The 16,437-nt window shown below is 41.4% G+C and overlaps 1 protein-coding gene across 2 annotated transcripts in view; it reads left to right on the forward strand.

The window, feature by feature from the left end:
- Positions 1–877: 877 nt before the first annotated feature.
- Positions 878–16,437, forward strand: part of DIAPH1 (diaphanous related formin 1) — a 94,269-nt gene continuing 78,709 nt past the window's right edge. For both annotated transcript variants that reach the window (XM_032628507.1, XM_032628508.1), the window contains exon 1: positions 878–1,119. In XM_032628507.1, the coding sequence (XP_032484398.1) occupies positions 1,003–1,119 (117 nt within the window). In that variant the 5' untranslated portion in view covers positions 878–1,002. The remainder of the gene's footprint in view (positions 1,120–16,437) is intronic.

Here is a 16,437-nt window from a genome sequence, read left to right on the forward strand (position 1 = left end):
GTTTGGTTTATGTCAGTAGGGAATGCTGGTTAAATATAGGGCTTGGCCGTCAGACCAACCTGGTTTTAAGTTTTTTGTCACTTCATTATGTGTCCCTGGGCAAGTCACTTCAATTGTCGATGTCCAAATTTCCTATCTTTAAAATGGTGAGACTAGTGGAATCTATCACATGGCATTGTGAGGATTCAGTGAGAAAATAGGTGTAGAGTGTTTTTGCATAGAGTCTGGCATAGAACAAGTGTATGGTAAATGGTTAACTATTATTAAGCTTCAGGCACACTGTAGCAATAACTAGTTTTTCCAGATTAGAAACATGGAAAGTAGTAGACCTTGGATTTAGAACTAGGTAGTCTAACTCCAGAGCTAGTCGACTTCAGTCTAGCGCTGGCCCTGGACCAAGCTCTGTTCTTGGTACATAGCTTTCAATAAATGGTAGCTATCACTTTACTTTTTCATGTGCTCCATGGGTATTGAACACATAAAAACTATATTATCCTGGAAAGCCCGGCACTGAATTTTCTGCAAAGATAACAGTCTCTCTTATGCGATTTTTGGTTCAGATAATAATATCCTGGTCTGGAGTGTGAGAGGGTCCAGGCTTTACAGCCACGTGGGCACTGCGTGGGAGCAGGGAGGCCTGCGCCGCTCCAACCGCCAGGGGGCGCTGTCCGGGAGAGTTGCACCGCCCACTCACCATCACCCCCCCAACGTGGGTCCGAATGGTTAGGCCCGCCAGGCAGGTAGTGCGCTTCCGCGGCTTTCCTCCACCCCCCCTCCCTTCCCCCGTTGGTAGGGGCTGCGTGTCCGGGCGGAAGTGGGGCAGGCGGGCGGGAGCGAGGCGTCGCGGTTGTATATTCATGAAGCGCGCGCAGCCCGGCATGCTAATGAGGCGGGGCGCGGCGGCTGGCTGAGGAGCTGCTGGGCGGCGGCGGCGGCGGCGGGCTTGGAGCTGCCGGGCGGGAGCGGCGTAGGCGCGGGGTCACTAGCAGCGCGAACCTGGACATGGAGCCGCCCGGCGGGGGCCCGGGGCCCGGCCGCGGGACCCGGGACAAGAAGAAGGGCCGGAGCCCGGACGAGCTGCCTTCGGCGGGCGGCGACGGCGGCAAACCCAAGAAATTCGTGAGTGTCCCTCCCACCCGGTTCCCTCAGCCTGGCCCCGTAACCGCCCTCCGGACCCTGGAGACCTCCGCAGCCAGCCCCAGGGGTGCACGCCAGTCTCTAGGGAGCCGACCCCGCGCTTCCCTTGCTCGTTTTGCTAGGTCCTGGGCTCCGAAGCCCAACCTCCGACTGCTCCGGGACCTCCCGGAGCCCCGGAGTCCCAACTGGCTCTTGCCCCGGCAACCTCGGGGCTTCCTCATCCCCCAGCCCGCACGCTCTGCTCTTAGACCCCGTAGCCCTGGCCGGTCTCGGCCCCATCTCTTCCCTTTCAGCCCCACTTCCTTTCTTCTTTCTCCGTTACCCGAACACGCCTTCTCTATCTCGATCCTGTATGCTTTTCGGGGTCCATTTTCTCTTATTACCCTTCCCCCTGTTTTTGGTATCCTCCTGTTTGCTTCTCCAAAGGTCACTTCCTTGCCCAAGATTGATCTCTTTCACCTGCTAACTTTCCTCCCGCCCAGTCTCCTCTCTGGGCCCTCAGCCCAGTGTCACCTGATAATCCTTCCCCCCAGGAATGTTACCTGACTTGGGCCCTGCCTTCCCTCCTCCCTTGGACGTTTGTCCTTGCGGCTGCAGGAATGGGTACCTGCCCAGTTACTCTGGTCATTGGGCATGACGGTACTTGGCTTCCCAGTATTTCCTTATCCAGAGAACCTGTCCCTTTGCCCTGTTGCTTATCACTTATCAAGGGCTTCGAACTTCTCTCATGAACATGCCCTTCTTAGGACGGTGATCACCCTCCCCCATGGGGGGGAAGTTAGACTAAAAGGCCAAGAAGTTTGTGAGTACCTAAGGGAATTGCCTTTTGTACGATTCCCATGATAACTATCTCTTCAGCTCTTCTGCCACATCCTGTGCCCCAAGGCTACTGACAACCCTTTTCCAACCTGTAGAAGAGTCTGACTTTCATCAGGTGCCAATTCCAATCTGAAAGAATATTGATATTCGTGTAACACTGTGGTATCTCATTACTTTTGCACACACTGCATCTTCTTTTTTACTCCTCTCTCCAGGGAGTTGTTTGCTTTTTACTGTAGAAGCTTTGAAAGATAGGGGGCGCTGTCCAAGAGAGGGAGTTTTGGATCTTAATAACCGTTTGCTAGTTGTAACTGTAATGTAGTCTTCTCTCCCAGGTAATTACTCTGCCACCCCAGTATCTTTTTCTACTAACCAAAAGGTTTCTAACTTTTTCCTCTTTCTTTCTCTTTTCTCTTATCCCCACCCCTTAGCGTTCGGACCCAACTCCACAAGTCTGGGAAGAAAACTGAGAAAGTGATGAAAAAGGATAATGTTGCTTTGGGACCTAGAGGGTTGGAATGTGGAGAGCACTAAACAGAATTAAAATAGTGACTCATCTCTTCCTACCTATTTCTAGCAAGACAGGTGCTTCTGGATGTCCTTTCCTGTGACTGTAGGCTGTCAGTCACTGCCTGTGTTTTTATCTGGTGAACATCTTTTTTCCCCCAGAAATGTAGGTTTAATAGTAGTGACAGTTTTCCCCCTATGGTGACCAAAGCAATATTTCCCTATGTTTCTTTAGGATAGGCATGAACTTCTAGTTAGGGAGCTTTCCTTCTAAGCCTTAAGTTTTAAGGCCCATATTTCTTCTATTTATGTATCATTTTGTTTTGCTTTTGTTTCCATGGTTACCCTTTGACCTTCCTCACCCAAATTCCAGCTGTTTTTGCTGATTTATAGTGACCTCTGTGACTTGTAAATGTTTTTCAGGTTCTAAATGGAATTTTACATGTGCTTTTGTTTTATCTTAACACTTACGTGTTTCACAGATTTGTAAATTCTACTAAGTGTGTGGGGCTGAAAGGTGAGATACCTGAGGAAATTCAACTTCTTTTCACCTGTTTTTTGGCATGTCCGTGGAGTCTTGTGTATGCTGAGTGGATTTGGCTCAGAGTCGTTGGTATTTGCTTTAGAGAGGGTACAGCTAAACCAAGTTCTCTTTTTCTTTCTGAGGTGTTGGTCTTAACTCTTAATCTGCTGAATTTTTAAAAAATATGTAGCACACACAGGTAGTGAGGAGAATTGCATTCCTGGCTAGGAATTGGAAAGTTTCCAGGAAAGTAGAGCTGCTTAACCCCTTTATTGCCAACTATACCATAGCTCAAGGCTTCAGGATATTCTGTCTTCCTCATTGCTCTTTATATAAGAACTCTGTGGAAATGAGAGCCTAGGAGGAGCATTGCAATCCACTTCTCTTTGTGTCTGTGTATGTATATGGCGGTGGGTAGAGTGGGCGAGATTGCTGGTTTGCTTTTGTTACCCATGGTGTAGTTTTCTTGAACTACAGGCTAAAAGTGAACTCAAAGCTGTTTTGCCTGCTCCATCTTTTCTACAGTGTGTGTCCTCGGGAGCTACATTAAGAATGCATATTATAAAACTGCACTGGTTTGGACCTAGTGTGCCTGAAGGTATTTGTTTGCACCCGAGGGGTTACTAATCCCTTTAGCTGCTACATACCTTTCCAAGCTGATGCAGGTTCTAATTACAGATCAACTGATGAGAACACAGAGCTCGCAAATTGCCTAAGATCTGCTCTTTACCCTTAAAGGCATCTAGTGTGGAAAGGACACAAGGAGTCTAAGTTTAAACAGTCGTAGGGCTCATCTTTTTAAAACATGTGGTTGTTCGAGATGCTAATGTGTGTGGTGAAGCCAGGCTGTCTGGTCCATTCCCCTTGGTTCTTCTTGAGTCTGTCGTCTCCTGGACCATGAGCTTATCCCCTTGTCCAGCATTATACCAGTTCCTTTTGGAAGCCCTTAAGATGAAGGGAAATAAAAATGCTAAATGAACAGAGTGTTTTCTGCCTTTTCAGCAGTAATGAATGTGGGTGGCAGAGAGACTGATTTCTGAAATATGTGTAAGGGGAGTAAGTATAACCAGGGTGTTAGGAAGCTGCAGAGTATTCCTGCATTTTACAGACTCCATGTCTTCTCATACAATCGAGAACTGATCCATTTTAAGAAAGACTATCGCATCTTGATTCAACTAGGAGCCTAACTTCGTAAAACGTGAATTTTAGTGTGGGATTAGAAATAATAGAATATATGAAATTTTTAAAATCTTGTTTAGTTTTGGATACCTATGTAAAATTATTGCTGTGTTGCAGTTTCATGCCCTTCTAAAAGCAAAGTGAGGGACTTCCCTGGTGGCGCAGTGGTTAAGAATCCGCCTCCCCAATGCAGGGGACACGGGTTTGAGCCCTGGTCCGGGAAGATCCCACATGCCATGGGGCAACTAAGCCCGTGTGCCACAGCTACTGAGCCTGCACTCTAGAGCCTGTGAGCCACAACTACTGAGCCCGTGTGCCTAGAGCCTGTGAAGCCACCGCAATGAGAAGCCCTCGCACCACAATGAAGAGTAGCCCCCACTTGCCGCAACTAGAGAAAGCCCGTGCGCAGCAACGAACACCCCACACAGCCAAAAATAAAAAATAAATACATTTATTTTTAAAACAAATAAATAAAAGCAAAGTGAGAGTGAAAGTATATTTAGTTGTAGACCCCTGTTCATCCAAAATGAAGGATGCCAGGTAGAATTTTAAACAAATATTAGGAAAGGTAGAGATTATGAAAGAAGTGGAGTTGTTCATGCAGATACCTGCTTTAATTTTGATCCAAAAGGTCGCTGAAAACCAAGGAGTATGCATAGAACTTTATACAAGTCATTTGTGTTTTTTGAAGTTGATAAACACAGGGATTACTTAGTTTGGAAAGAGGGAGGGGAGCCTACAGGAATGTTATTGAGAGTTTGAGATGACAGAATGATACCTTAAAAATTTGCCCTCTGCCTGCCTGGTCTTTAAAGCGACAGCACAAGGATCCACTGGATAATGTTACATTTACTTGTCTCAAAGGAAATCCTCCCTCACAGGAGGTGAAACTGAGGGAATGCCTCAATTAAAATCTCTGCCTTGAGAGAGTTGTTAAATGTTCGGATATTTTTATAAAAAGAGTTGAAATTTTTATGACCTGTAAATTGTTTATTTAAAAAGCTAAGAATATAGTAATAAGTGAGAAGTGATTTAACTTTGTTGATGGGCATATGGGTCAGAATAGACTAATTTTATTTCCTGTGTGATAAAATCACCTTTTGTTATCCCCTGGGGTGTTCAGTGTATTTTATAAACGGATTGCCACGTTATTCTTGGAGAGTGTTATATTTTCAGGGAAATGTAACAGAGGCTTAAAAGATAAGGTTATACCACATATGATTTAGAAAAACAGCTTAAAATCATGTTTATTAACAAGAAATATCAGGTATTATAGAGAAACAGTTTGTATATGCAGGTGGTGTTTTCTCTCATTTTATGTCTCAGCTGAAATCATGACTACAAAAAGCATCCCCATATTGAAAGAAATCTTAAGTGTTTTTCTTTATTATGTTGAGCCTTCTATTCTCAATCACTTTTGTCTGAAAGCAGTAGGAAAAAATTCATCTCTTGCTAACCAGCAAAGCAGCATTGGGTGTTTGCCCCTTGTTTGGGTTAGATGAGACAATGCCAACCCTCTCCCTGTGCCTAGCTGTCTTATCATTCCCTCCCTCTTTGTTTTTACTACTGCCCTGCTGCTATAAGGACTGGTTCTAGTCCCTTGGATAGCCAGGCCTTTGGGGAATCAGGAGCAGTAAAAGATGCTTATACTAAAATTTCTTAAAACCTTGAAGCTAAAATGGAAAAATAAAGAATATTTTAATCACTATGAACATATCTTACCTTATTTTCTACCTATCTTTTTTTTTTTTTAACAGTTTTTCTAATCAAAGAACCTTTTTTAAGAAAGTAAGAGAATTACTGTAGGAAAAGGGAAATTGAGACCAGTATTTTAAGGAATTTTACCACTGATTACAGGATAACTCTGGGTGAATCATTGTTCTTTCAACTTTGAGATTCTTACTTCCATTCATTAGTAAAGCTTGCTGTGAATGGTAGTCTTAAAATTTTAGAGTTGGAAGGGACTTTAAATGTCATCAAGCCCAAACACCTGCTCAGTGTAGCATCCCTTCTTACAGGTATAGGTTGGAAATTGGATAAATAAATGGACGAGGCAAAAGCATGAAATTTTGGATTCTACATTTCCTTTAGTAAATTTCAGGATCTTGGAGGAAAGGGATTATATAAAAGGAAGAGATACAGCTAGAAGCTATGAGACTGAAAGGGAAAAGATTGAAGAAATTGACTCTGTTGCTTGGCTCTGTGACAATTAGGGAGTGTCAATTGGTCCTTTAAATATTTGCTTAAATTTCTTCCCTCCAAGAAGGGGGATGAAACAGATAAGGGGACACAAAAGAGAAAAATCACAAAGAACTTAATTAAGAGAAACACAGCATTCCTATATGGAAGCACTGTTATATGGAAGATGGGAAATTCCATCCTTGATTGTGGTTATAAGTGGTCTTTAGGCAGTAGCTACTTTGTCATTTTGTTAGGTAGCAGATACAGGTAGCGTTTATGGTGTCCTACATTATTTTTCTGGATTTCTGATTCTGTGACTTATTCCCTGTTTTAGGAATAGTACTGTTTGAAAGCAATAGGATTTGCATTTTCTTTGAAGACTTAGCATACTTCAAGGATCCAACAGAGGTTGCTTTATAAACCATCTTTGATCCTAAAGGTCACAGAAAACCAAGGTAGTGGGCTTATATCTCAGATATAGCTGCCTTTTTTTTTTTAATGTTAAGTAATTAACATTAAAGTAAATCAAGTAAAAAGATAACCCACACTTGCTTTTTTTTTTTCACCTAGAGTAGCTCATACTTTATTCAGGGGTCTTCACCTGTTTGTTTTGCCACAGATCCTTTGGACATCTTTTTTCTTTAAACATCTTTATTGGTGTATAATTAACATACAATAAACTGCATATATTTAGTGCACAATTGGTGAACCCATTGCCACAGGCAAGATAACGAATATATCCATCACCCTCAACAGTTTTTTCCTGCCCCATTGTATTCTCTCCTTCTCATTCCTCCTTGTGCCCCAATCCCCAGGTAACTAACGACTGATTTGCTTTCTATAACTATAGATTAGTTTGTATTTTCTAGAAGTTTATATAAATAGACATACACAATATGAACCCTTTCTTTTAGCTTCTTTCAGCATAATGTATGTTAACTATATTAATAGATCATTCTTTTTTATTGCTGAGTAATATTACATTGTATGGGCTTACTGTAATTTATTTATTTACTTGTTGATGGGCATTTGGATTGTTTCCAGTTTTGGTTCTTTTTTGTTTTGCTGTGAACATTCATGTACAAGTTTTTGTCTGGACATATGCCTTCATCTCTCTTTTGTAAATACCTAGGAGTGGAATGACTAGGCTCTATGGTAGGGCTATGTTTAACTTTTAAAGAAGTTGCCAAACTGCTTCCAAAGTGGTTATACCATTTTACATTCTCACAAGCAATACATGGGTTCTGGTTCCTTGTCAGCTCTTGGTATGATCAGTCTTAAATTTTAGCCATTCTAGTGGGTGTGTAGTGAGTGGACAAAGAATGTCGCTTGCCATTTCAGTAAACAAAGGATGTTGTGGCCATAAAGTCATCAGCCACTGTAGGAGTCCCTGTTGGTGCACTCTGAGGGGAATGCAGGAAGGAGAAAAACAGGTTGCCAGCCACCAAGCCATCAGTCACTGTAGCTGTCCAGACTATGCACCCTGAGGGGAATTCAGGATGGAGAAAAACAGGATACTGGCCTTAGGTAGTTAAGATGCATATCAAAGGAATGATTTCAGTAAGCCCAGACTCTTACATCTTCCCATATACAGAAAAGCACTAAAAATCATTAACTTGAGATGTCTGTTTTTTTGTGATTAGCAGTAATCTTTTGATGTTCAACTTCATGGGTTTTTTTTTTTCCAGCAAGAATTCCTGTATATCCCGGCTCCTCTCTTAAATCTTTGGAGTAGTCCCTCAGAACTATCTGAGAGGCTGCCATCCGGTGCTTTAGTCCTCAGTAAGGCCTCTGAATAAAACATAATTTTCAACTTTTATAGGTTGTGCATTTTTTTTCCAGTCTACAAACGGTATCTCAGTGTGGCTTTAATTCGCATTTCCTTAATGATGTTGAGCATTTTTTCATGTGTTTATTTGCTGTATATCTTCCTTGAAGTGTCTGTTCAAAAATTTTGCCCACTTAAAATTTTTTTATTACTGTCTAAATACAAGTCCTTTGTTGGATATGTTTTACAGATGTTTTCTTCCTCCTGTGACTTGCCTTTTCATTTTCTTAACAGTATATTTTGAAGAACAAAAATGTTTAATTTTGATGAAGTCCATCCAATTAATTGTTTTTGCTTTTTGTATCATATTTCAAAAAATCTTTGCTAAAATCATAGTCACTAAGATTTTTCTCCTAAAAGTTTTATAGATTTAGCTCTTAAATTCTCCTATCACTGTGGAAATGTCAGTTATATTCCACATGTTCTCTTTGGGGTATTAATTTTCACCTGTAGACAAGACAGACCATTTCTGATACTCTTGGGATTGGGGACCTTTGAGATTCTATTTATAGTGAAAGCATTTTCATCTCTTATGTGGTGTTAGAAACCTTTTGTTTTCCTGTACTCAGTGTGTTACAGGTTGTATATTGCCAATCTTCCTATCTATAGATATTAACGAGTGCTCATCATCTTTATAAATAGGAAGATTACTTCATTGCAGACTGGAAGGACAGGAAGTAATAATAACTGTAACAGTAATAATAGCACTTGTTTGTTGCATACTTGCTATAGCCCTAGAGCTGCACTGAACAGCTCTAGATATAAAATAGGTACTATTGTTATTCCTGCTTTCTAGGTAATTAAACTGAAACTCAGTGAGATCAGCAACATGCTTTAGGTCATAGAACTGGAATTCAAACCTAGATCTGGCTGATTTAAACACACACACACACACACACAGCCATCTTCTTGTTCACTGCATTGTATTGACAGTTTACAAATGTCCAGTTTTTGCACTTGTTGTATCAAAGGGTATTCACTGTTAGGAATTTCATAGAAAATTTTGATGGTATATCTTTAGAGCCCTTTGACTACTGCAGTCTATTAAAACTGGACTCTTTTTCAGTTCAGTTAGTGGGAAAAGAAATGTTGGGTCTAGATGAACAAAGTGCGGTGGCTAAATGCCTAACTGCGTTTTGCATTTAATAATTTAGACTTTGATACCATTGCAGGAATCTTAATTAAACCTTTCTTAGGCATGTAAAAGTAGCTGTTATAGTGCATGCAAAATCTACCTTTCCCCTGGCTCATACGTTATTAAGAAGTTGTCTAAATTATTATTATTTTTTTAATGTAACCTTATCTCCTTTGTAAATAGAACAGCTCTAACAGCATCACCTGGCAGGAATTTTAGTTGTTTAAATTGCTGCGAGCAGCAAGTAGTGGTGACGTATAGGAAGGAGGAAGCTGTTGCTAGACCAACTCCATAGTTATCTTTTCTATATTTTAGAATTGGCCCTGAAACAAATAAGGATTGCAAATGGTTACTAACTCTAGGGTCTCTCCTGAGTCTGGGGACTGCTGAAGTTTATTCTTTAGACCTGGCAGTTATTTGCCTGTGGTTAATAATTAAGACATTGCCACAGAGGTCCAGGTACCTGGAACTAGGATTTTCTGTATGATTGGTGGCAAAGAGTAGAGAATAGAGTTTCTCTTGTTTGTGTGAATCTACCCTAGATCCACAAGGCTGAAGATCAAGAGCCCATGTGTTTGACCTATCAGGTTCAGTCCATGCTTTTTAAGAGATTGTAATCTCAGCCGTGTCTGTAGAAGAATAGGTAGGAAAAGCTTAAAAGCCATGAGCATAGACTTCAAAAGCTGTAGAAATTCAGAGAATTTAAGGGATTATGTGGAAAGATTACTGAGCTGAGAGTCAGAAGACCTGTTTCAGAATCATAGAATGCTGAAGGTGAAAAGGATGCTGAAAGTTATTTAATTCAAATCCTTTATTTTATAGATGAAGGAATGTGGGCCTAGAGAAGTGATCTGTCCAAGTTTACAACTAGACCTAGGACTAGAACCCCCATCTCTCACTCTTACTGAAATATTCTTTCCATATGTTGCTACTTAGTTTGACTTTGCTACTAATTAACTGTGTGAACTCTGGGCAAGTCACTCTTCTTTCTTGGTCTTTCCTCGTAAAATGAGAGAGTTAGCATGAATGATTTCAAAGGTCTATACTAATGTCCCAAATTCTACATAAATGATCTAGAATACAATTGTGGGCAATGCTAGTTAGCTTCATGGAAGATGAAGGCCCTGGAACATGAAAGAACATGATAGGCCCTGGAAGTAAATCCAGGGATTGGTAGAGGAGAGGGGTAAGGGGTTTCGTGGGGTGGGGAACAATGTGAACAGAGGCTCAGAGGTTTGAATGTATGGCTGTAGCAAAAAGAAATGGCCCGGTTATAGCAGTCAAGAGGATCAGTGGGAGATGAATCATTTAAGAAAGCCACTAAATAGAGATTATTTTATCCCTGGGAAGGGCTTTTAGGTTCTCTTTCTGTAGAAACCCACGGAAAGCAGAATGGAAAAATTTGCATTTTGTAACATGTCATGATGCATGTTGATGCAGTTTTTGGCCTTGTGAATGTGTGGTGGTGAAGAACATGAACAGATTAGTGTTAAGGTTCCAGCAAATCACTTCTGCTATCTAGATGGGAGTTTAGGTAGTTAAGTTTGTTTGATTTCCATTCATTATCCATTGTAATAATCCATCTTCTCAGACTTTCAGTGATCATTCTAGATTTTAAAAGATGTGACTGTCTTCATCTGGATCTCAGCACTGTATAGTCAAATTGTGGGCTCAGAGACTTCCCTGGAGGTCCAGTGGTTAAGACTTCACACTTCCAATGCAAGGGGCGCAGGTTCAATCCCTGGTTGGGGAACTAGGATCCCACATGCCATGCGGTGCGGCCAAAGAAAAAAACAAATTGTGGGCTCAGGTGGGAAATTGTGGGAATAATCTGAGCCTATCTCTGGGACCTGTTATTTTCTTCTAAACATACTTTAGCACAGTGCAGTATTGGTTTTGATTGCATGCTTATTTGAAGTGTTCTTTAGTCTTTCATGAATGCACTATATGTATACATTGTGTGTGTGTGTGTGTGTGTATATATATATATATGTATGTATAAAGAGACAGAGAGAGAAAGACAGAATGATATCGAAATCTCTTGAGGAGGGTGGGTCTTATCTCCCATCTAGCTTGTAAGGTATCTAAGAGTGGTGGCGTTTAGCTCATATTAGCAATAACCTGTTACGTATTTTAGTTTTACTGTGAGTCTTGTGACTCTTGGGATTACTTTCAAGTCTCTCCATTTCTGTGGTCTAATGTAGGAGATTGACGGTTTTGAAAACATTAGTCCTCTAACCAAGGTAACTGTGAGGCAAAGAGCACCACTGATATGACTATACCAGACCAGAAGAACTCTGTTGAGAAAAGATTTTAATTTTTCTCTAGAGATAGTGTCTTAGGTTTTGTCTTGTATCAATATTTAATGAAGGAACATGTCTATCGGATTTTAAATCTGCATTATTTTACATAGCACAGGGCTGCCAGCTTTTATCGTTATAAATGAGAGCAGTATTTGACCCACTGCTCTAGGGATTGATAACATACATTTAAATTGAATAATTGCTAAGTTCCTATATTATTTGAATCAGTACCACAGTCTTTCATGGCTACAGAAAGGTTTACACAGAATATTAAATAAAGGAGACCAAGATGAGTCTTCAGGTCCTCAGGATATGTCTGGATCTCCACAAAAAATGCTGCTGGCAGTAGGATTGCCTTAGTTTTTTCTCAAAGTCACATATTTCTGTCCATAGCTATGGAGTTCCTTTGATTCCTTCATTTGGCCGTAGAAGCAAAGTAGTTTTTCTAAAATTATTTCATCATGCTTTCACGGGGCCTAAAGAGATATTTTTAGTTTTGTTAGTTTTTGTGAAAGATGTGTGTCAGGCTCCCCAGGCATAGAGGTTTCTAGTGATTTCTTGATTCTGGTATTTTAAAAAGATGGGAGTTGGCCTTAGTTGGCAGCTCTTTGCATCCGCCAGGGCTTGTTCGTTACTTACTTCTAGGCCCGTGGGTGACGTCTGTTTCCTGTGATTGAAACCACAAGAAGAAGTGGTGAGAAGTCTCTGTAGGATATGTCCTATCAAGCAAGCAGCAGGCATTGGGCTGCCCTCAAAAAGAGCAGTAGTAACTAAGCACTGTCTTTAAGGGTCCCTGAAGAGACCCTAGAAATGATCTGACTCAGCCTCCTCATCTTAACATGAGAAGGCCACTGAGGCCTTGAGGTATTAAGTTGCTCAAGGTCATGTAATTAGGTAAGCTAGCTTTTAGACTCCACTAACTGTTCATTATTCTTTCTCACATTGCATTGTCATCCCTAAATTTTGTGACTGTGCCCTGCCAGAGTGTTGCCTTAAGCAAAGTACTACTGGAAAAGAGTAAATGCTGGTGGGCATTTTGAATATGAATATTGGATATTTTGCTTTTCTATGCTGTGCTAATTTTTATACTCTTTTAAAATAATTTTTTATACTTTTTGAAAAGGCATATACATACATTTTCAAAATAGCAAAATCTAAGAACCCCCAATTTTTATTTTTTATTTCACTTAGTATTTGAATATTCTAGTCATCTCTATGCACAGATATTTTTACAACATTGCAATTACAGTTGCTACACACTTTCTGCTTTTAAAACAATGTGTCATAAACATTTTTCAGCTTTCTAATCTTTGAAAATTGGTACTTTTGTTTGAAATGGAAATTTTGTTTTATTTTGCTTTGGCCGCACCGCACGGCTTGTGGGATCTTAGTTCCCCGACCAGGGATCGAACCCCAGCCCTCAGTGAAAGCATGGAATCCTAACCACTGGACCACCAGGTAATTCCCTGGAAATGTATTTGTATCATAAAAGTGATACACATTTTTCTAAGAAAATGTAGATGTGTATAAAAATAGAGTAAAACAATATCCTAACTCGTTTTCCAGAAATTTTAGTTATTTTTCAGTAGTTAGAACCAAAGAGAAAAATACATGGTACATGGAAGTCTCTTTGGAGCCTAAGTACTTTGGCATGAAATTCTGTAATGTGTTTGCATTAGAACATAGTTCCACACAAGTATGGTTGCTAGAAGTATCAGAAGTTTCTTGTTTTAACTCTTGCTTATATTTCTGGTTATAGAGGAGTAATGAGATTTCACCTCATGCTGTCTCCCCCCTCCCTTCCCCAAATTTTCTCAAAATAAAATCTTAATTCTAGATTTGTAAAAGGCCAGTAAATGTTTACTGTGGTTTCATAAGATCAAGTCTGGCTTTTTGAGTAGTAGTATAATTTTTGGATCAGTTAAGCTATTATCAGTAGGTCGTGATTACTTCTTATATTCAGGAATGATGTGAGGGTAGAAGTGGTGTAACCATCATTTAGAAATGAAGGGTTTGAGAATGGGATTTAAAACAAGGTGGCCTCTTGCTTGGTGCCTGTATGTAGAAGCAATATTAGCTGCAGGAACTTCCTGTCTGTCAGGCCGTTGGGTGTGTCATTCATGTGCTCACCCTTGAGAAAGAGTAGATGTCCTGCTACTCACATCACAACATGGGAGGAGAAGACAGTTGCTACGGAGATTGGGAAACAGCATTCCTGAGTCATGGACTGTTTCCAAATGAATGAACAACACCCCTTTTTTTCTTAGCTTCTCTAAGCTAAGGCAGTGAAGAGAGAGGCCTAATAAGAAAGTAAAGAACAAGTATCAGTATTTGGGCTTGAGAAGTATGTCAAAACTTTGGAAAAGTAGGTTAACGTTATTTATTGTTTTCTATATGTGTATTTGAAAGTTTTATTAGAACCTTTGGATGTTTGAAAGGGAGGAAGCTTTGCTTACTCTGCCCTCTCACCAGATGACAGAATGTGTGTGCACCTCCTTCCTGACAGCAAAGGAGAGGAACGTGTCTGCCACGCCATGTGGTACTTGATAGGAAACTAGGGCTTCTAGAATCTGAGCACTTTCTCTAGTGACAACTTGTTTTCCCGGCCCTTGAGTGCTTCGTAGTGCAGGGGGCTGGCAGTTTGTGTGCATGGACATAGAGGAAGAATGCAATGTTCCCAGCCTGGTTTCCACCTGTTCTGCTGAGCTGGAATAGTGAAACCTGAGTGGACTGTCCTTCTTCCTCTAGGCTATCAGCTATCTAGGATGCAGTCTCTGCCAGTCCTTAGCTTCAGGATGAGCTAAGCTGGAGTTGCCCTCTCCTTTTCCCCAAGAGACTTGCCTTCTTGGACTATTAGAGAACTGTTCGAACATACTGGACCTGTCTCTCAGAGGATTGAATTCTAATATTAAGATAGTTTTTTCCCCTCATTTTAATTATAGTCGGGAAATGTGGTTTATTGGAAAGCAGACTCTAAACAGTTTTGGACAGTCGTGAGGGAAATTGAGTTTGTTGCTTTGAATTTATAAGCAAATTGCTTCAAGTTTATAATTACTGAAACAGGGGATGGAGTACAGTTACCTAATAATGTTCTTTACATGGCCTTTAAAAAATGTATTTTTTTTTTTTTTTTTTTTTTTTGGCTGCGTCGGGTCTTAGTTGCAGCACGCGGATCTTTCGTTGCGGCAGGCGGGCTTCTCTCTAGTTGTGGCGCACGGGCTCCAGAGCATGTGGGCTCTGTAGTTGCAGCACATGGGCTCTGTAGTTGTGGCATATGGGCTTAGTTGCCCCACGGCATGTGGGATATTAGTTTCCCAACCAGGGATCGAACCGACGTCCTCTGCTTTGGAAGGCAGATTCTTAACCACTGGACCACCAGGGAAGTCCCCTATATGGCATTTCTAACTTGTGCTTCACATGGGCCACTGCCTGGAATCTTTCTGGGCTCCCTGGGTTGTATCAGGATAAAGATACTGATTCTGGAAGGCAGGGGTAGATTGAAAGACGTCTTTTAATTAGGAATAAAAGATCTTGGGGGGCTTCCCTGGTGGCACAGTGGTTGAGAGTCCGCCTGCCGATGCAGGGGACACGGGTTCATGCCCTGGTCCGGGAGGATCCCACATGCCGCGGAGCGGCTAGGCCTGTGGGCCATGGCCGCTGAGCCTGCGTGTCCGGAGCCTGTGCTCCGTAGCGGGAGAGGCCACAACAGTGAGAGGCCCACGTACCACAAAAAAAAAAAAAAAAAAAAAAAAAGATCTTGGACTCTCCTCTACTGTGTTTCCTGTGTTATCTCTTGTATGAGTTGTCACAAATTTAACTCTCCAATACTGAGTTTAGCTGTGGGGCTGCTGAGGCAGTGTGGAACTAAGTGGATGAGCTGCTAGAGTCTTACTTGTTCCTTTAGCACTTTTTCCTTAGCAGTCATGGAGCACATGAGTGTGCCATCTCATTTCTGGGGGTTGCTAGATAATCTTCAGTTTTCTTTCCCTTAAGCACATTTAACTTTATAATGGTAAATTAGCTTTAGAGTTCATTCATATTTTTCAATTTCTAGTCATTTGGTGTTCTTGTTTTAGACTTCCTTTCCTCTGATATACCTTTTTTCTTTGATTTTCTTTTTTGAAGTGGGTACTCCAGTTCTACACAACTCCTGTTGAGGCTGTTGGCACTAATAAGTAGTGATGTCAGAATCTAGTTTGTTTCTCTGTAAATGGAATATGAGATATTGACTCATTCCATGCCATCCTGGGGCCATTATTTTAAAATGGAAGGGAAAATTTCCTACATTTGAAGGTATCCATTATTTCCTTCTCTCTAGTTCTAATTGACTTCTCTATAAGGAGTGGGAATTGAAGGGAGTTTCATTGGTTCCATCATCATATATTATTTACCTTTTACAAAACACTTTGCAAAACAAAGTGCTTTACGTCTATTTTATTATTTATTCTTCACACAAGCCCTGTGAGACAACATAGTCCTAAAGATAGGAAGGCTGAAACTGTGGTGGATAAAAAGAAGAGCTTGGGACTTCCCTGGTGGTGCAGTGGTTAAGAATCCTCCTGCCAATGTAGGGGACACAGGTTCGATCCCTGGTCCGGGAAGATCCCACATGCCGCAGGGCAACTTAGCCTGTGCACCACAACTACTGAGCCCGTGCTCTAGAGCCGACGAGCTGCCACTACTGAGCCCACACGCCTAGAGCCCGTGCTCCGCAACAAGAGAAGCCACTGCAGTGAGAAGCCTGTGCACCGCAACAAAGAGTAGCCCCCACGCTCAGCAACGAAGACCCAGCACAACCCCCCCCCCCCCGCAAAAAAAAAGCTTA

This window comes from Phocoena sinus, chromosome 3 (assembly GCF_008692025.1).
Source record: "Phocoena sinus isolate mPhoSin1 chromosome 3, mPhoSin1.pri, whole genome shotgun sequence".
Taxonomy (NCBI): domain Eukaryota; kingdom Metazoa; phylum Chordata; class Mammalia; order Artiodactyla; family Phocoenidae; genus Phocoena; species Phocoena sinus.